Below are 21,930 nucleotides of genomic sequence, written 5' to 3' on the forward strand. Positions count from 1 at the left end.
CCGTGGGGACCATCCACAAAATATGCATAGGGAACTCTCTATGAACAGGCCCGAGAACTTGCAGGGCAACCACAAACGTTAGTGGCATGTAAATAAAAATATGTTTGTTGCAGCTACCGTTACCGCCTCCGGAGAGGCAGGTTGGAGGGAGGGCCCGCAGTGGAGCAGGCTGGGGCCCAGCCACCACAGGAACCGGTGGCTACCCTCTGGAGGGGAAGGACAGATCCCGCTCGGGTAATTTGGTTCAGGACTGGGGTCAAGGGGTGCTGCCTGTTTCTTAGAGGCAGCATCAGGGCCAGGTTACTTGGGTGGGAGAGAGCGGCAGCAGCAACCGTTTAAAATGTTACCGTAACGTTTAAGCAAAGTACCTCTCGCTGTGGGATGAAGTTATTATACTTGTTTATGTTTTTATTTTTTTCAGAAAAATAAAACCGGTGTTGGACGGGCAGCCCGATGACGGTCTGCGTTTTGCTAAGAGGGAATGTGACGCCCTGGGCAAGCCAGGGGTCACAGGTCATGACACCACCACACACCCCACATTCCCTGCAGGAACACCAAGGTCAGAACACAAAACCCTTGTTGCCTTCCTCCAGGGGCTGATGTCCACACCAGGGGGTGGGCCAGGCGGTTGGCTCCGCCCACCGAGGAGTTCACAGCCCTGGAGGCGGGAAAACCAGGCAGATTAGTGGTAGATGAGTTTTAGAGTTGAAGTGAAGTGGTAGAGGAGGAAGAGAGAGGCGTTAAGGTGAAAGAGAAAGTGACAGTTAAGAGCCTGAAGTTGGTCCGGGTGTGTGCCCCGGACTGAGACAGCAAGGTTGGCAGACGGTGGTGACCGTTTGCAGGAGAGGCTGATCGGAGGATGCTGAAAGGACCGTGGACGGGTGGTGGCCTGGCGGTACCGGAGCAGTATACGAAGAGAAGCCAGCACCATTGGCAAGGGCCTTTCAGATCCCGGCAAGGCTAGGAGTCGCCGTGAATTTGCCAAATCCGTCAGTGAAGGGGACCTAACGGGTCTCCCAACAGCTAAAGTCCCGATTGAAGGCAACCGTCCAACCATATTGGAGAGACACCGCCACCGTCAAGGCACCAGTTTCTCAGGGCAAAAGAGGGGCTCCTCCGGCTCATATCCCAAGCTGGGGAGCGGGTTACCGGTGGGAATCCATCGCTACCAACAACCGCATTTAGGTGCAGGAAAGAGACAGTCACCGCTAACTTGCAGGGAACATCAATACCGCAGCCGTCCGAGGGAGCCGTCCAACCAGCCGCTTGTTTACCGTGAACTGTGTCATCATCCTTGGGCTGAGTGAGTACCTCCGTGCCGTGCGGCACAGCGCTGCCCCTGAGCCCCTGCACCCCAACAGGCCCCATAACCCGCCTGTCAACCATCCTAACTCTCCATCATCGGGCCCCGGGACCACCAACCCCCCTACCCACGGAGGGGAGGGCCAACATCTAGCTGCTCCATACCATCACTCCCGGGATCCCCATACAGAGCAGCGGTGGTGTCCACACAATCACCACAACCGTGGGTGGCGTCACAGACAATAAATCCCCAAAACCAATCCCCCCCCTTTTTCACTCACGGGCGAGGAGCACCGCTCGAGTCCCCGGGATCCGGCACATCGCTCGAGCCACCGAGCAGCAAAGGCCGCAGCAGCAGCGGCAGCCGGACCCGAGCAGTGGGAGAGCGCGGCGTCCCCTCCTCCGCCCGCGACAACATCACCACACCCTACACCCCGGTTAGGCACACCTAAGCTAGACCTGAAATCCTTGTTGCCTTCCTCCAGGGGCTTATGTCCACACCAGGGGGTGGAGCCAGGCGGTTGGTCTCCGCCCACCGAGGAGTTCACAGTCCTGGAGGCGGGAAAACCAGGCAGATTAGTGGTGGAGGTTGAAGTAGAAGGAGGAAAAGGTAGTAAAGGAGCGAGTGTGAAGAGAAAAAGTGACAGTTTGAAAGCCTGAAGTTGGTCCGGGTGTGTGCCCCGGACCGAGACAGCAAGGTTAGCAGACGGCGGTGACCGTCTGCAGGAGTGGCCTATCGGAGGTGCCGTGAGGACCGTGGACGGGTGGTGACCCGGCGGTACCGGACCGGTACACAAGGAGAAGCCAGCACCATTGGCAGGGGCCTTTCGGATCCCGGCAAGGCTAGGACTCGTCGTGAATTTGCCAAATCCGTCAGTGAAGGGGACCTCCGGGTCTCCAAACAACTAAGTCCCGATTGAAGGCAACCGTCCAACCGTATGAGAGAGACACCGCCACCGCCAAGGCACCAGTTTCTCAGGGCCAGCGCCTGCGGGCAAAGAGGGGCTCCTCCGGCCCATATCCAAGTCGGGGAGCGGGTTACCGGTGGGAATCCATCGCTACCAACATTGAACATAGGTGCAGGGAAAGAGACAGTCACCGTTACCTACCGGGGAAAAGCAACAGCAGCCGTCCGTGGGAACCGTCTTTCCAGCCGTGTGTTTTACCGAGAACAGTGTCATCATCTCAGGCTGAGTGAGTACCACCATGCCGTGCGGCACAGCGCTGCCCCTGCGACCCTGCACCTCACTAGGCCCCGCACCCGGCCTGCCATCCACCCCTACCCCATCACCGGGCCCCGGGACAACCAACCCCCTACCCACGTAGGGGAGAAATAACAACAAAGCTGCTCCCTGCCACCGCTCCCGGGATCCCCGTCCAGAGCAGCGGTGGTGTCCACACAATCACCACAACCGTGGGTGGCGTCACGGACAATAAATCCCCAAAACCAATCCCCTTTTCACTCACGAGCGAGGAGCGCCGCTCGAGTCCCCGGGATCCGGCCCATCGCTCGAGCCACCGAGCAGCAGCGGCCGCAGTAGCGGCCGCAGCAGCAGCGGCAGCCGGACCCGAGCAGTGGGAGAGCGTAGCGTCCCCTCCTCCGCCCGCGACAAGTACACTGCTCTCGCTCCTACTCCCCTATCTCCTTCTACCAACATTTTTGATCTCCACATTCTGGTTCCCATGGACTTATATGGGCACCAGATTCCGGACTGGATACGGGTTTTCTAAAAAGTTTTGCAGGGACCCGCTGGTCCTGGTTTTCTGTGAGTCCGCCCAGCTCTAGTCAGAACCTTGATTTCAGACCACCTTAGACGCCAATAAACAATGCGGATAATGAATGAGATACTGTATTCAGTGTAAAGTAAGAAGGGTCAGAACAGTCTGAGCTTTGCATGAGACAAGAGGTGGATTTTAGACTTTCGCAGACTCCAATAAGCTGCAGTCACTGTGTCCTAATGAAGCAATGCATCAGTATAAAGTATGGAGGAGGGACGGAGCCATGGTTTGAGATTCTTTTGAGACAAAAGGTGGATTTTAGAATCCCTCTGACTCCAATAGACAATGGTTTTAAGCTGGAGTCACTGGTCAACTTACGATTTTGATCTGATCATTATTTTCATGTATTTTTGTTGTCATTTTCTTCTTTTCTGTGCCCTGAATGGTGGGTTTTTTTCAGCAGTGACATGGCCGCCACATTAACCCACTGTGTACACAAAGCATAAATCTTAATGGTAGGAAAGGACATTAAGGAGCCATTAGCAGCAAATCCTTATCTACTACTTAACTCTGAGAAGGAATTCAGCTCCAGAGCTGAACTCTGCCAGGAAAAATGGATTTGAATTAAGATATTGAACGCAGGACGCACTGAGCTCCTGAAGATGAGCAGAAGACGGGCGCTCTAAGTGCGCTCTTTGTATACCGCCTTTTGTACGGTTTATTGAGGGAAGCCACATTGATTTTCAAACAGCAAAGATAAAACCCCCTATATTAACGGTCCTGGTAAAAAGCATTTTATTAGCAGGCAAAGAGCGATGAGTCACGGCGAGCGGAGCAGCCGCCACCAGGGAACCTGCGTCTGGAATAGATTTTTTCGAAGCAGCGGGCGGTTCATAAAATGTCATAAGACTAATATTGTAAAATGTGTCTGATGTACTTTATAAGAAAAATGTAAAATGGAGTAAATAGCAGAATTGTTATGCATTGTCATCAATGTATCGTGTGCAGGATATTGTCAAGAGACGAGTAAGGGGCAAGTTCCCCCATAAGAAAACAAGGCACAGTACATAGAGTACAGTAACAGGCACAGTGCCCCCATATCAGTGCCCCCATATCAGAGCAAACCAAAGTGCCCCCATATTAAAATAAGCCAAAGTGCCCCCTTATTACAATAAGCCAAAGTACCCCCATATTACAATAAGCCAAAGTGCACCCATATCAGAACAAGCCAAAGTGCCCCCATATCAGAGCAAGCCAAAGTGCCCCCATATTACAATAAGCCAAAGTGCACCTGTGGCGCCCCTGTGGCTTCAGTTGTCACAGGGTACTGCACCTCACTTAAGGTACAGTATTCATCTCAGGTAAAGAGGGGGTTAACCACCGGTGTTTCCACATTTCACCTCACATACAGCTTAGGTACCCTCCCACCGCTGGTGGGGTGGCCATCACGAAGCATGGGACTATCCCGGTCACTGGGACAACCATCTGGGGGGCGGGCACCACTTGGGGCAGAAGTAGGAGAAACTCTGACACAAACTTCTGTCTAGTTGGGACTTCAGTTCTGGCAGCATGACACCACTTTCTTCCTTCTTTTTCTTCACGGAACTTGAGGCTTGGGGTCGGAAGCTCAGCCTGGGTTCCTCACTTCTGGAGGGACATTCCTTGGGAAATGACACTTTCAAATACCGGTGATTACAACTAACTTATCCGGGATCGTCTGGAGCCCATCACGACAGAGACCGGTACCCCCAGGCATCTAAAGGACAGTGAGTAAAGACCTGGAACCGCAACCGCCATGTCCGTCCCTCATTTCTGGCGTCGGCGCCCTGCGCTTCTGCGTCAACGGCCACTAGTACTACCATCATCCTCCCTGAGGCCTAGCTTCCCCTGCGGGAAGCTGAACTATCCTAGTTGCGACACTATCCACTCCAGAGGATAGCGGCGTCATGAGATAACTACTAACCCCATCATCCCATCCATCCCTTTTTGTGGACACCTTGGGGTCACGAAACCGGGCAGGGCCACCCGTGACATTCCCTGACCCTTTAACGGCCCGGTGACGAGTATTCCCCAAGGCCCGGTGGGGTGCTCCACACCCATATTACAACAAGCCAAAATGCCCTCATATTTCAACAAGCCAAAGTGCCTCATATTACAAGTTACAGTGCTCATCAATGGCAGGCACAGTGCTCCCATATTCAGAAAAAGTCAACATTCTTCCATATTACAAGTCACAGTGCTTATTAATGGCAGGCACAGTGCCCCCAAATTAGAACAAAGCAAAATGCCCCCATATTACAACAAGCTAAAGCGCTCATCAATGGTAGGCACATTGACCCCATATTCAGAAAAAGTCAAAATTCCCCCATATTACAACAAGCCACAGTGCTCAATGATGGCAAGCACACTGCCCCATATCAAAGCAAGCCAAAGTACCCCCATATTTCAACAAGCCAGAGTGCTTATTAATGGCTGGCACAGTGCCCTCATATAAGGAAAATCTAAAGTGATCCCATAATAGGACAAGCCACAGTGCTCATCAATGGCAGATAGAGTTCCCAAATATCAGAGCAAGCCAAAGTGCCCAGATATTAGAACAAGCCATAGTGCTAATCAATGGCAGGCACATTGCTCCCATATCAGAGCAAGCCAAAAAGCCCCCATATTAAAACAAGCCACAGAACCCCAGACACCATGGCAGGCACAGTGCCCCCATATCAGAACAAGCCACATTGCCCTTAGTGCAGTGGCAGGCAAAGTGCCCCCCAAAATGTCGCTGTATTAGAACAAGCCACAGTGCTCATTAATGGCAGTCACAGTGCCCCCACATCAGAACAAGCCCCATTGCACTTAGTACGGTGGCAGACTCAATGCCACAATATCGTGACACTATCACCTCAATCATCATCCAGAGAACCCCAATAGCACAGCCTGCCACATGCCCCTATTTTCCCTGGACCGCTCATTCTCCTGGGACTTGTCTGTCATTTACCTTTAAAGAGGTCGTTCAGTCTTCTAGTTACAGTTAATAACTTGTGACATTTTCTTCTATACCTCGTGCTTTAACTCCTGGTGACTTTAAAGTTCTCGGTTTGCTGTCAATGAATAGAAACTGCACTGCTTACAACCCACCCACACCTTATACACTGTGTGCAGAATTATTAGGCAAATGAGTATTTTGATCACATGATACTTTTTATACATGTTGTCCTACTCCAAGCTGTATAGGCTAGATTAACTTGTGGGACCTTTTCGGGTTGAGGATGGAGTGAAACTCTACTCCCAGACCTACTGCCAGTTTCTGGAAAACAACTTCTTCAAGCAGTGGTACAGGAAGAAGTCGGTATCGCTCAAGAAAAACATGATTTTCATGCAGGACAATGCTCCATCACAGGCATCCAACTACTCCACAGCATGGCTGGCCAGTAAAAGTCTAACAGATGAAAAAATAATGATATGGCCCTCTTGTTCACCTGATCTGAACCCCATAGAGAACCTGTGGTCCCTCATAAAATGTGAGATCGACAGGGAGGTAGAACAGTACACCTCTTGGAACAGTGTCTGGGAGGCTGTGATGGCTGCTGCATGCAATGTTGATCGTAAACAGATCAAGCAACTGACAGAATCTATGGATGGTAGGCTGTTGAGTGTCATCATAAAGAAAGGTGGCTATATTGGTCACTAATTTTTGGTTGTTTTGTTTTTGCATGTCAGAAATGTTTATTTCTAAATTTTGTGCAGTTATATTGGTTTACCTGGTGAAAATAAACAAGTGAGATGGGAATATATTTGGTTTTTATTAAGTTGCCTAATAATTCTGCACAGTAATAGTTACCTGCACAAACAGATATCCTCCTAGGATAGCCAAATCTAAATAAAAAACCACTCCAACTTCCAAAAATATTACGCTTTGATATTTATGAGTCTTTTGGGTCGATTGAGAACATAGTTGTTGATCAATAATAAAAAAATCCTCTAAAATACAACTTGTATAATAATTCTGCACACGGTGTAATCTGTTACTGTCCAGACAGATCCATATATTAAAGGATTCTTCTCATTCTGACTTTTTAGGAGCTTACTGCTCTCTGCCTCTGGGAGTCCTCCTCTTGGTGGGCTGGGCATTCCTGATTGGCTGACTGTTTGGTGACACAATGGCCCAAACTGTGCATTCTCTTAGGCCCCTTTCACATTGCGTTTTTCTCTACGTCCACAGGTCCCGTCGGGGCATCCGTCCGGACCGCCCCTCCCCCACTCTGCAAAGCGTGCTCCGGACGCATGCGCCCGAAAGGGCCATTCACTGTTATGTTAGCGTGTGCTCTGTTTTGTGCCATTTTGTGCACATATACGTTTCTGCAGACGGACACCCGAACGTACTCCTCTATGTTCGGGTGTCCGTCTGCAGAAACGTATATGTGCACAAAATGGCACAAAACAGAGCACACGCTAACGCAGTGCGCTCCATAACAGTGAATGGCCCTGTCGGGCGCATGCGTCCAGAGCACGCTTTGCAGAGTGGGGGAGGGGCGGTCTGGACGGATGCCCCGACGGGACCTGTGGACGTAGAGAAAAACGCAATGTGAAAGGAGCCTTATACTGTAGAATCAGCTTAGTTTCTTGGAGCTGTGATCCAGCAATCCGGCAAAATTCAGAGCAGTACTTACAAGCTCCTCCTCAAACAGCTTGTAAGCACTGTACTTTGTTTCTAGGAGACCGGTGGCCGGTAACCTTGGCAACAAGCAGGACATACTAGAATCTAACATTTTTCCTTTATGGACAACTAAGTGGATTTTTAACGAGAAGTAAATTGCAGTTTCTTGTTTTTACAAACACTTTTTAATGTTATCATTTCATAATTTTGAGGCAATGCATTTTAAATTCAAAGAGGACGATACATTAAGGGGTTTATGCCCCCAAAAACCTGGTATAAAATGTTTAAAAATATTGCATAAATTCATGTTGCGCACAAATTTTGCTTCTGTAAACCAGCCCATGAGACATCTGGAAAAGTGGATGTAACATGGGAGGGGCGGTCGTGGTGGCGCCCACCCAACTAATTCATGAAAAGTTACGCCATTTTAGTAGAATAACTCCCGCCATAAGTAGTGTTTCTGGTGAGGCGCATGGTGAGAAGTTGCGCCAAATTCATTAACTAGTATGCGCCTCTTAATGAATTAGATGCGTCTTACTCCACAACACTAGAGTCCAATAGTCCGGCATTACACGGAGGCAGCCGATTCTGGACAGTTGGCGTCTCAATGTCTTGAAATTGACGTTTTCTATGTGTGACGGGAAAGCCCAGACCCCGGATCATATTCAGCCGAGATGTGCCAGATGGATTTATTTTAATCAATGCACTTTATATAAATCTGCTGTGTCCTAGAAATATCCGTGTCACGGGCGGGGGAGGGGCATCCAGCAGACAGAGGATTTCATAGATGTCTCTAGACGCAGGGGTCGGTGTTCCTTTTCATCTCTGTCCTTGTGAAAGCCTCGGACTCCGGGGTGAGGAATGTCCACTATGTGCTGAAGACTTTGGCTCGAGGCCCAGAGGAGACCGGGAATCTCCATGTTGTGTAATACAAAATGATCTAATATTACTCACTGTTGCGTTAGGGGAAGGCGGTCATGGAAAATTAAGAATCATCGTTTCATTCCTTTTAATAGTGTATTTAGAAATAAATCAATTTAAACTCACAGCAGCACAGAGTATTTAGGCAGAAGCATGTCCATATACTTACGTGATGATAATTCAAACCAGCCACTGACAGGTGGACAAAAGCTGGTGTTAGATCATCCAGCAGCACAGAGTATTTCAGAATAGGAGTATATGGACCATATCGGATACATGTTATTTTTGATGAGAGTATTAGATAACATAGTAGCAGGTCCTTGCCAGCAGCACAGAGTATTTAAGAACAGGAATGTACAGATTTAGCTTATCTACACACTTATGCATTTCATAGTCCAAGTACAGACCTGCCCTGGGTCTCCTCACCCATAATTAACAGCCTTATTGGTGTACATGGGAATGTTGGTTTGAATCAGGAGACCCACATTTCGTTCGAAAATTGGGGTGCATATGTGGCGCCCCTGAGGCTTCAGTTGCCACGGGGTACTGCAGCTCATTTAAGCTGCAGTATTCATCTCGGGTAAGGAGGGGGTTAATCACCAGTGTTTCCACATTTACACTTTTCATACAGCTTAGGAGCCTTCACACTGGGGAACTGGACTAGGGTAGGCTGGGGGGTGGCCATCACGAAGCATGGGACTTTCCCGGTCACTGGGACAACCACCTGAGGGGCAGCTTCCACTTGGGGTAGAAGTAGGAGCAACCTGGACACTAAGCCAGTCAAGCCAGGACTTCATTTTTGGTGACACGACACCACTCTCTTTTTCTTTCACGGGGCCTGCGGCTTGGAGCGGAAAGCTCAGCCCGGGTTCCTCGCTCCTGGAGGGGCAACTCTTAGAAAGGACACTTTCAAAATACTGGTGGCTACCTCTAACTTAACCGGGATTGGCTGGAGCCCATCACGGCGGTGACCGGTACCTCCCGGGCAATCTAAAGACAGTGAGTAAAGACACCTGAAATCGCAGCAGCTGACTCAGTCTCTGATTGCCTGCGCGACTGCCCTGCGGTTCGGCGCCAATGGCTATTACTACTCCCCTCATCATCCTCCCCGGGGCCCGCTCCACCTGTGGGGAGCAGAAGCACCTTTGCTGCTATTACCATCCGTCGCAGAGGACAGCGACAGCAGCGGCGGCCAATTCCCTGGCCGCGTACCGCAGGTGGCATCACGAGACAATCTTCCTCACCCTCATCCACTACAACCCCCACTGTCCCATCTATCCCCTTCCGTGGACACCTTGGGGTCACGAAACCGGGCAGGCCATCCGTGACATCCCCCTGACCCTTCACCAGCCCGGGGATGTGTATTCCCCCAGGCCCCGTGGGGTGCACCACATACACAAACCATGAAATGTGTGAAATTGGCAAAAGAATTTTCCTAATAATTACCAAGTGGAAGAACAATGGTCTATCAGCAGCACAGAGTATTTTAGGAGAGTATATTGATGTTGTGAATAGAGTTGAGCGCAGTTCGTGGTTCGTGGTTCTCCAGTTCGCGGTTCGAGTGATTTTGGGGGCTGTTCTAGATCGAACTAGAACTCAAGCTTTTTGCTAAAAGCTCGATAGTTCTAGTTACGTTCGAGAACGGTTCTAGCAGAAAAAAAACAAGCTAATTCCTAGCTGGCTTTCCGCTGTAACAGTGTAAGTCACTCTGTGACTCACACTATTATGGAATTTCAGTGTATAGTGTGCGGGAACAGCGCATTCAGATCACTGCTGTGTGGATAATGGATAATTTTTTTTTTTTTCCTTGTCTTCCTTCCCTAAGCGCGCGCGTGTAGTGGGGCGGGCCAGCATGTCAGCCAATCCCAGACACACACACAGCTAAGTGGACTTTTAGCCAGAGAAGCAACGGCATGTGTGATAGGATGTCCATGTCACATGTCCCTGCATTAAAAAAACGGGTATCTGCCCGTCAGGACGCCATTATCTGCCTTCTGTGTCTGGGTGTCAGTCACCGCTGGCGTAGCTCCTGTCTCCGATACTGCTGTGTGCGCTCTACACACAGCGCTATACAGAATAGGGATAGAAGTTTCTTTTAGCCCTTGTAAGGGCTAATTACAGCAGGCTCAGAGCCATAGGTGACAGTCAGGTCCGTGGAAACATATTTTAACAGCTACAGAAGATAACAGCGTCTGTGTAGCTAAGGTCAGGGACTTCCTCGATGCATTTCCCCATTAGGAGGGATAGAAAGTGAGGCTTCCTTTCCTCTACAATGACCCACAACCCTGCCACTGTACCCTCTTGCCCTTTGCACACTCAAGCTCATTGTTACTAAGCCATTATACTAGCAAACACTGAGGAAACGTAGTGGCATCCTAAAAGTGGCTGTTGGACTTCATTATTGTTCCACTGGTGCAAAGCTATTTGCAGCACCTCTGCATTGCACACTCAAACTCATTTTACTAAGCTATTATACTAGCAAACACTGAGGAAACTTAGTGGCATCCTAAAAGTGGCTGTTGGACTTCATTATTGTCCCACTGGTGCAAAGCTATTTGCAGCACCACTGCATTGCACACTCAAACTCATTTTTACTAAGCTATTATACTAGCAAACACTGAGGAAACTTAGTGGCATCCTAAAAGTGGCTGTTGGACTTCATTATTCTCCCACTGGTGCAAAGATATTTGCGACACCTCTGCATTGCACACTCAAACTCATTGTTACTAAGCCATTATACTAGCAAACACTGAGGAAACTTAGTGGCATCCTAAAAGTGGCTGTTGGACTTCATTATTGTCCCACTGGTGCAAAGATATTTGCGGCACCTCTGCATTGCTCACTGAAACTCATTGTTACTAAGCCATTATACTAGCAAACACTTAGGAAACTTAGTGGCATCCTAAAAGTGGCTGTTGGACTTCATTATTGTCCCACTGGTGCAAAGATATTTGCAGCACCTTTGCATTGCACACTCAAACTCATTTTTACTAAGCTATTATACTAACAAACACTGAGGAAACTTAGTGGCATCCTAAAAGTGGCTGTTGGACTTCATTATTGTCCCACTGGTGAAAGATATTTGTGGCACCTCTGCATTGCACACTGAAACTCATTGTTACTAAGTCATTCTAATAGCAAACTGTGCTGCCAGTTTAAGGGCCGTAGTTGCATTGTCAGGGATAGTTATTGTTGTTTATTCTGCTGTCAATAAAGCTAGACCACCGCTGCAATCTACACCACCTCTCAATTTTTACTACCACATTTTAAGTGCACAATCTTGTCGCAATCAAAATGAGTGGCAAAATGACAGATGCTGGTGGAAAGGGGAAGAGGCGTGTTGGAAAAGGAAAAAAAGGGTTTGTCCGTGGGGAAGGTGGCAAAGCTCCATTAACATCTGCTGAAGATAGACCATCTTGCAGCAAAAGTAAGATGTCTACTACTTACCGTGGACAATCCGATGTGCTCCCTTTTTTACGGACATGAACAACGGGAACAAAGGTAGATGATGGCCAAAAAAGAAAATGCTTGAATGGATCTCAAGTGGTCCAACAAGTGCCCTCTCCGCCACCTCAACTACCGCATCCAAAAAACACCAGTCCTCTGAGTTGTCATCCCAATCACACTTGCTTTCTCCCAGCTCTCAAGTCTCCATCCGCCATGCACAGTATGGTGGAACTGAGATGGCTGAGTCTGCAGAGCTGTTCAGTCACACTATAGCCTGGGAATCAGAGGTGTGCTCCCAAGCTACAGTGAGTACAGACCAGGAAATGGTCTGCAGTGATGCCCAGAACCTTTGTGACTCTGATTCAGGCTGTGAGGACCAAGTTTCTGAGCATAATGTTGACCCTTAATCACAAACTGTAACACCTGTTGCTATAGACAATGAGGAACATACTCATGACGATGAGACGCAGATACCAGATTGGGATGACAACTTAAATATTGGTTCACATCAGGAAGAGGCTCGGTATGAGGGTGAGGGGAGTGCAAACACAACGCTTGATGAGGAAGTTCTAGATCCCATCTACTGTCAACCCACAGTCAGGCACTTGAGGAGGTCAACAGAGGCGGTGGAGGAGGATGCTACTGACGACGAAGTTACCTTGCACCTTCCTGGACAGAGGAGTAGTACTGGTAGGACGTCTACAACTGCATCCTCAGCCACCACTCTGCCTCTGAGCACTAGTCGGGGGGGCTCAGCAGGTCGCATGCCCTCTAAGCCTTGCCTAGCCTGGTCCTTTTTTGACATAGCAAAAGATCGCCTAAATCATGTGATATGTAAAATTTGTCGTGATTCTGTTAGTAGAGGGCAAAACCTCAGCAGTTTGACAACTTCTTCTATGAATTGTCACATGAATAAATATCATATGTCCCAGTGGGAAGCTCACCGTGCTGCAATGCGGCCTAGCGGAGCGGACCATCCACCGCCTGCCCCTTCCAGTGCATTTGCACGCTCTTCATCTTCTAGGACTGTGGGGACAGCTGCCACACCTGGTTTTCCACGCACAACTTCCACCACTGTAACCGCAACAGGCAGTTTGCTTGGTAGGTCGTCAGTTGGTTTGGAAGGGGAAACAAGTGCGTGTGTACAGCTCTCTCAGACATCGATAGCACCAACGTTGGATGAAGGCAACATCATGTCTACGCCTGCACTTTTCTCACAAACCTGCATTTTTCCAGGGACACCCTACTCACCACCGTCTACACACAGTAGCCAGATCTCTGTCTCTCAGATGTGGACAAATAAAAGGCCATTTCCTGCAATCCCATGACAAAGCTAAGAGGTTGACTTTATCCCTCTGTAAGCTCTTGGCTACCGAAATGCTGCCTTTCCGCCTGGTGGACACACAGGATTTTAGAGACCTTATGTCTTTCACTGTGCCCCAGTACCAGATGCCCAGTCGCCACTACTTCTCTAAGAAAGGTGTGCCTGCGCTACACCAGCATGTCGCACACAACATCACCGCTTCCTTGAGAAACTCTGTGTGTGAACGGGTGCATTTCACCACCGATACTTGGACCAGTAAACATGGACAGGGACATTACATGTCGCTGACTGGGCACTGGGTAACTATGGTGATAGATGGTGAAGGGTCTGCTGCACAAGTCTTGCCGTCCCCATGACTTGTGTGTCAATCCTCTGTCTGTCCAAGTTCCGCCACTGCTTCTGCCTCCTCCACCTCGTCTGGGTCCTCCACCTCCGCCTCAAGCCTGCCTGGTCAGGCCACAAGCGTTCTAACTGCGCAGAAGGAATCACGCACCCCTCATTACTATGCTGGCAGCAGAGCGCAACGGCATCATGCGGTGTTTAGCTTGAAATGTCTTGGAAATAAGAGTCACACAGCGGCTGAGTTGTGGGCAGCTCTGGAGACTGAGTTTGGTAAATGGTTGTTTCCACTCAACCTGCAGCCTGGTAAGGCCGTGTGCGACAATGCTGCAAACCTGGGTGCGGCCCTTCGCCTGGGCAAGGTGACACACGTGCCTTGTATGGCTCACGTGTTGAACCTTGTTGTCCAGCAATTTTTAACACACTATCCCGGCCTAGATGGCCTTCTGAACAGGGCACGAAAACTGTCTGCTCACTTCCGCCGTTCAACCACCGCAGCTGAGCGACTTGCATTGCTCCAGAAGTCTTTCGGCCTGCCGGTTCATCACCTGAAATGCGATGTGCCGACATGCTGGAATTCGACTCTCCACATGTTACAGCGACTGTGGCAGCACCGTCGAGCCCTGGTGCAATACGTCATGACGTATAGCCTGGGCCAACGAGATGCAGAGGTGGGGCAGATCCCCCTGATGGAGTGGTCTCAGATCAAGGACCTATGCACCCTTCTGCACAGTTTCGACATGGCGATTAATATGTTTAGCGCTGACAATGCCATTATCAGTATGACAATTCCAGTCATTTACATGCTGGAGCACACGCTATACACTATTCGGAGTCAGGGGGTGGGACAACAGGAAGGGGAGGAACTACAGGATTCATATGCGCAAGAGACAACAACATCACCAAGGTCCAGACGTTCATCATCACCAACGCGGCAGGCATGGGACCATGGGGGACAGGGATCGACAAGGGCGCATGGTAGCAGGCGAAATGTTGAGGAAGGTGCAGGAGAACATGAAGAAATGGAGGACGAACTGTCCATAGACATGGAAGACTCAGCGGATGAGGGAGACCTTGGTCAAATTTCAGTTGAAAGAGGTTGGGGGGAGATGTCAGAGGAAAAAAGAACGGTTAGCACCTCTATGCCACAAACACAGCATGGACTTGGTCCGCATGGCTGCACAAGACACATGAGCGCCTTCTTGCTGCACTACCTCCAACATGACCCTCGTATTGTCAAAATTAGAAGTGATGATGACTACTGGCTTGCCACACTATTATATCCCCGGTACAAGTCCAAATTTTGTGACATCATTCCAGCCATAGAAAGGGACGCACGTATGCAGGAGTATCAGCAAAAGCTGTTACTCGATCTTAGCTCGGCTTTTCCACCAAACAACCATGCAGGTGCAGGGAGTGAATCTCCCAGTTGTAACTTGACAAACATGGGACGGTCTCGTCATCTTCAACGGTCTACCCGTACCAGCAGCACCGTATCTGGTGCTGGTAACAGCAATTTTATTGAATCTTTTCATAATTTTTTTAGACCATCCTTTGCAAGGCCACCAGAGACAACAAGTCTGACACATAGTCAACGGCTGGAGAGGATGATACAGGAGTATCTCCAAATGAACATCAATGCCATGACTTTGCAAATGGAGCCTTGCTCATTTTGGGCTTCAAATCTTGAAAAATGGCCAGAGCTCTCCACTTACACCTTGGAGATTTTGTCGTGTCCACCTGCCAGCGTTGTCTCTGAACGTGTCTTCAGTGCTGCTGGGTGTGTGCTGACAGATAAGCGCACGCATCTGTCCAGTGACAATGTGGACAGACTAACGTTCATCAAAATGAACAAGTCATGGATCCACAAGGAATTTACTACCCCTGTGTCATCCTGTGGAGAGTAAATGCTTGTGGATTTGGAATGTGCTTGATGCAAATCAAAACATCCTGTTTGCAACTGGGGCACATGTGCTGCCACTGGAGGGGTGGGTGTGTGTGGCCCAATTTTTGGAAAAAAGGGAGACTCCGCTTGGAGTCACCTTGCGGTGTTTTACATGATTTTAGAAGGGCATGCCATGCCTATATCTTTGTCTTATCCTCTTTTCCTTGTAACGCTGTTTTGTTTTCGCATGAGTATATGTCATTGTCACTTTCCCATGTGTTTGTGTTGTGTTGTGAGTTGTTTGTCACCTTTTGAACACCTTTGAGGGTGTTTTCTAGGTGTTTTTATGTGTTTGTGATTGCCTCCCATTGTTTCCTATGCGGTTCGAGCGGTTCGCCGAACCGGTTCACCGAACCGAACTCGAACGAGACCTCCGTTCGGCGAACCGAACTCGAGCCGAACCACGGCCGGTTCGCTCATCTCTAGTTGTGAAATGTCACAGACACAGTTACATGGGGACAGTAGTAACATTGTATTTCAGGAGATGAATGTGCTGATCTTGCAGGAGGTTATTGCCTGAGAGTTATTATTACATTGAGTTTTCTCAAAAGTCACCAAGTGTCATGGACGCGGTTTACACTACAGATTCTGACACTCCACACTATTATTTCTCTGGTGTTTCTGAGTTACACAGGCAGGATCAAACATTGACCAGCTTTGTGCTCATGAATGGTCAAGATAGCAAGAGTTAAACTCTGCTAGCTGCTGATTATCTCTGGGATCACCTTTTGTTGGAAACCTATCACAGTTATTCCCCACCTATTTAAGATGGTGGAATCTGTCTTCCCACGCTAACTATAGTCTTATGCTGTGTTGATCTGTGTGCTGTTGTGTCTCAGTCCTGCTGGTGATTGTATTGCTTTGCACTTGGTGTTGTGGAGAAACTTGTTGTCTTTTTTCCTCCATGCTCTTGTTTTTCTCTTATGCCCTTACTGTCTTATACCTCTGTGACCTAGGCAAAAGGAAAACCAAAACTCTATCTCTGTAGCTGTTATCACACTCCTGTCCCGGCCCTACACTGGGGTTGGGGGAGTGGGTATACGATCAGGGAGGGTCAGGAGCAGGGCCAGTGTGGCAATACAGATATCCTAACCTTCAGAGGTAACTCTGAGATAAGGGATAGCTAGGGACCCCCTAGTGTGAGGGTCAGTTTACGAGCTCCTGTTCCCTGCGCTCTCCCTATTGACCGTGACAGTTAGGCTATGTGCCCACGTTGCGTGTTTTCATGCAGTTACGCTGCGATCTTCACCGCAGCGTAACTGCATGCGTCCTGCGTCCCCTGCACAGTCTATGGAGATTGTGCAGGAGCCGTGCGCATGTGGCATATTAGAACGCAGCGATTCGGCTGCTGCCCGAATCGCTGCGTTCTAAGAAGTGACATGTCACTTCTTCCGTGCGGTTTGCATGCTGTCTATAGGGAGAGGCAGCATGCAGAGCGCACGAATCTGCCGGCACCATGCGCTTCAGAACGCAGCTTTTCAGCTGCGCTCTGAAGCGCACCTTTTAGCTGCGGTGCAGAGCGCACACGTGGGCACATAGCCTTACATAGTGGAAGAAGCCACGGCCACAATATAATTACTATTCAGAAACGGTCAGGTTGCTTCGTAACTCCTGCCCGTTGCCTCTGCCTGCTGATTGTCACCTAATATGGACCTAAAGATGGCCATAGACATGAGATATATATTTGCAGACTATTGGCAGACCCAGCCACATTTGATTACATCTTTAGGCAATACAATGTTTGGTGGTCATACATGTAAGATAATGAGCAGATCTTAGAGTGGCCATACACATTAGACATCTGTCAGCTGATCGTTCAGTCGAGAGCCATCTGATCTGACCTTCTCTCGTTTGACTGAGCGAAAGTCGCTGACTGACGCATCGGCCAACGGCTTATCTCAGACAGAACCATGCGATCAGCAGTCCGAAACTGGACATGTTCGCGAGACATCACTCCTGACCATCACCTGTCTGGCGCCCCCATACACATCATCTGTCAATATCGGCGGGTTCAACCGACTTTAATGTATCTAGGAGACTTTACTGAAATAAACTGGATCTTCCAAGGTTCTACATAAAAATATCTCTGGTCTCAGAAAGTTCGGGCAGATATTTCCACAATTTTTCTTGTCCTCCTGTTCTCTAGGATTCTGTTGCCTTCACACCGTAACCTCAGCTGATTCCCAGCACAGGAGGTAGCTCAGAATCCTAACGCACTCATGTCTACCATGTAAAATATTTATACAGCCCGCAGGCTCCTTTTCTTTGTGCTGGCTTCTATCAGGTCCGGGACTAAAGGAGTTAACGGGAGGGGGGAAAGTTACATTGTTACATGAGAATGTTATTCTGTAGCAAAGTTTTCTGTTTCCATGAAACAATAATGATTCCTAAAGGTGGAGAATGGACAAGGGAGCATCACACCATAGCAGTATCAAAGGGATATCAGAGGACAATTGGAATTCTTTTATCATTTTGTGTTTATTTTTTCATTTAAAGGGAAATTCCACATCTTGTGATAGGTCATAAGGTGGTCTGTAGGATAACAATATTGTTGCTAATTTTCAAGATGAGGTGTCTATGAGGTTTAGAAATGGACCCAAAGCCCTGGACATAAGGTGTCCACTCAAGTGTTCCTCACCCCAGTTCAGCTCTGCTAAAATTGGAACTCCCCTTTAAGAGTGTAATGTTTTTGACCCATTATTTAGATCCAATTCATCTTTTAACTCATAGTCACACCAAATTATGATACCGGCAGAATCGGCCAACAGTCTAATGTATATGGGGGCCTACCAACTATCTTCCAACAAATGATGTTGGTAGAGATAAGGTCCAACCGTTGGATTTCCGATGGCCGAGCCTTTTGTTCTTCGGGAGATAAGTTGCCATCAGAGGATTTTGCCACTCGCTCACTCATGGAAGACAAAGGAGCGTTAGGGAGCGCAAAGGCATCCCGTGTATGGGGGAGTCGGAGAGAAAGTTGATGACCAAATCATCAACTGAACATTTACTCTGTCCATGGCTTCTTTTGTGTATTGGGGGCTTTATAGTAATATACTGTATAAATCAGGAATTCTCAATGGTCAAATTACTATTCCTTAAAGTCTTGAATATTAGAATGTAAGATTTACTTTTTAAAATCTAAAATATTTGATTAAAAGAGAAATATCCATTTTTTTTTGTCATTGGTGACCCACTCATGTCATACAAGTGAAGCTGAGTTGATATGAACCCATAATAAAACAACATATATTGACATTTTTTGTGTACGCCAACTTTTTTCAGTTGATATCATTATTTTGCTTTGTGAAGTTTACCTGCAGTCCTATGTAACATCAAATATCAAATTGCGATATCACTAGAAACTAAACCAAAGGAGAAACTCAGCTGTGTTGCTTATGAAATTACATAAAGCTTTAGTATTTCTTGTACTATTCAGTAAAGGGTTGGGCTATGTTCACACAGAACGTTTTTGTTGCTTTCAGCAAAACCTGATCTCTTGGTAGTAAATAGGTTGTATTTTTTGGTGCGTTTTTGGTGTGTCATTTGTCTACTGTATATGTTTAAATAAAGCTGGTTTCTTTGATTAAAAACACAACAAAAATGCACCAAAAACCTCACCAAAAAACTCACCAAAAACACACCAAAAAACTCACCAAAAATTCATCAAAAAACTCACTGAAAATACAGCAAATACACACAAAAAAAACTCACCAAAAACTCACAAAAAACACACCAAAAACTCACCAAAAAACACAGCAAAAATGCACCAAAAACACATGCAAAAACTCACCAAAAACTCACCAAAAACACACCAAAAAACTCACCAAAAATTCATCAAAAAACTCACTGAAAATACAGCAAAAACACACAAAAAACACACCAAAAATGAACCAAAAAACTCACCAAAAAAACACAGCAAAAATGCAACAAAAAATAAACGCACCAAAAATGCCCTATGTGAACAGAGGCTTACATTACCCCTTTACCCGTTGACCTTTCATGTCAGCAGTTACCCCCTTAACCCCATCTCTGCCTGTCGGCGGTTTCCTAACACTGTCTTAAAGATGACTATAGACGTGAGATACTTATCTGCAGACCATCGGCAGACACATGAAACCATCATCTGTGCTGATAATAATGTGTAATAATAATAATAATAATAATAATAATAATATACTAGAATGTAACAATATATGAAATGATACAATATTCTATTATATTACAATTATAAACTTATAAACAAATAATTACAAATGAGGCAAACCTTACAAAATCTACAATTCTCCCAATGAATTTAATAAAAGAAATATAACATCATACACTAAAAATTATATTAAATCATTGGATATTGATATGGATGATGTAAGGTTTCATCGCCTTATTGTGACGATGAGGATTGTTACTATTGTTATGTACGTTATTCAGTATATAAAATTCATTCATTTTCCATCTACACCAGATCATTCCCTAAAGTCAATGGTTGCCAACCTGTGGCTTTAGGCTGTTGTGAAACTACAACTCCCAGTATGTACTGATGAGCGAGAGAACAGCAGGGATGTATCAGCTGCCTTTCATTCATAAATCTCTACCTTCCCTGATGATCTAGATGTGTGATCCTCCCTCCTCAGCAACAATATGGCAAGAAGCGGCAACGCTAGACATAAAGTGGCATGTCACAGCTCCTTACACCGAGGCTCCGGGTACCCAGCGCCCTATTGTGTCACGTCAGGAGGAGCTGGAGGTAGAATCCTTTAAGTAGGAAGATTGATTTCTGAATGACAGTGCTGTATGCGCTACCCACATGGGCATTGCCATAGCCCTCAATGTAGCCGTCAAGCTGTTAACACCTGTGTATTAAATACAATATATACATTGTGGCTCCAGAAGAAGTAGATTCATAGACAGTGGCAATATCAGCATGGAGTTTATATGTTCTCCCCATGTTCACATGGATCTTCTCCCACAACCCAAGATCATACTTGGATCAAGTGGTTGTTATAAGACGTAACTGAGCATACATGTTCTAGATATGTACCCCCTTAGGGATAAAGTAAGTCAATATCACTTACAAATCCTATACGGCAGTGCAGAATAGATCAGCACTAAATACATTATATATATATATATATATATATATATATAAAAATATATATATATTATATATATATACACAGTATATACATATATATATATATATATTAGATATATACAGATATATATATATATGAAAAAAATAAAAACAATAATATATATATATATATATATATATACACACATATAAAAATAATAATATATATATACACACATACATATAATATATATATATATATATATATATATATATATATGTATATATACACACACACATATGTATGTATGTATGTATGTATATATATATATAATATATATATGTATATATATATATATATATATATATATATATATATATATATATATATAAAATTAATAATGAGCGAGTAACTTACCCCAAGTCGCCTGCTTCTTATCCTGACGTAACCCTGTTTGACAATATCGTTAAAATTTGAACCCATCACCGGCAGGAGTCAGAGGAAGCCAGGAGTAGGAAAGTTGGGATGATGGAGAAAAGCCCAAAACGCATGTGCCAAGCAAGGAGAAGGCTCATCGGACTCTTCCGCCTTTCGCTTTTTTTTTTTTTAAATCCACTTTGGAGAGAAGGAAAAGAAAGTGAGATGTAAAAAGGAGGCAGAGAAAACTAATGAGACTGGGGCAGGCGGCAGCGTCGTCAGCTGATAGATCTGCCTGGTTTCTATTCTGGGTTGTACCATTCTGCTGCAAGTCGCTGTCGTGCAGGGGGGAAGGCGTTGTGCATTGTGGTAACCTGCGGCAGCCATGGCAGCATCCACCCTCTGCTCCTCCACACTGTGGGAAGCACTGAGGGAAAGCAAACACTCTCTCCTTCTCTCTCTTTCTCTCTCTCTGATTAACATAGAAGCAAAGCAAACAGTAGCATCCAATGTATCTTCCACAAAGGTCAATGCAAAATTACTGACACCCGAGCTGCTGAAATCCTCTGTGGAGCTGTGCGAGCGGCATGGGAGACTGGAGCTGCTGTTGTTCTGCCGCCTTGGCATTGATCTAACGTCTTATCGTAGCCATAGAAAGCCTCGCTCACTGAATTACGGCTCTTACGGTTTACATTCTCCGTAGACAATAATGTGGTGGATTCATGTCATCAGCACAGCTGTGATATTTCGTTATTTGTGTGGTTACAATAAGGTAATACAGCCTGTAGCGTTTATA

The 21,930-nt window shown here is 46.8% G+C and overlaps 1 protein-coding gene across 1 annotated transcript in view; it reads right to left on the bottom strand.

Moving 5' to 3' along the window:
- Positions 1-21,390, bottom strand: part of DOK5 (docking protein 5) — a 198,197-nt gene extending 176,807 nt beyond the window's left edge. Inside the window, exon 1 of the mRNA XM_075347839.1 lies at positions 21,135-21,390. Within this exon, the coding sequence (XP_075203954.1) occupies positions 21,135-21,200 (66 nt within the window). The 5' untranslated portion in view covers positions 21,201-21,390. The remainder of the gene's footprint in view (positions 1-21,134) is intronic.
- Positions 21,391-21,930: the final 540 nt, after the last annotated feature.

The sequence above is a fragment of the Anomaloglossus baeobatrachus genome, chromosome 5 (assembly GCF_048569485.1).
Source record: "Anomaloglossus baeobatrachus isolate aAnoBae1 chromosome 5, aAnoBae1.hap1, whole genome shotgun sequence".
NCBI lineage: Eukaryota > Metazoa > Chordata > Amphibia > Anura > Aromobatidae > Anomaloglossus > Anomaloglossus baeobatrachus.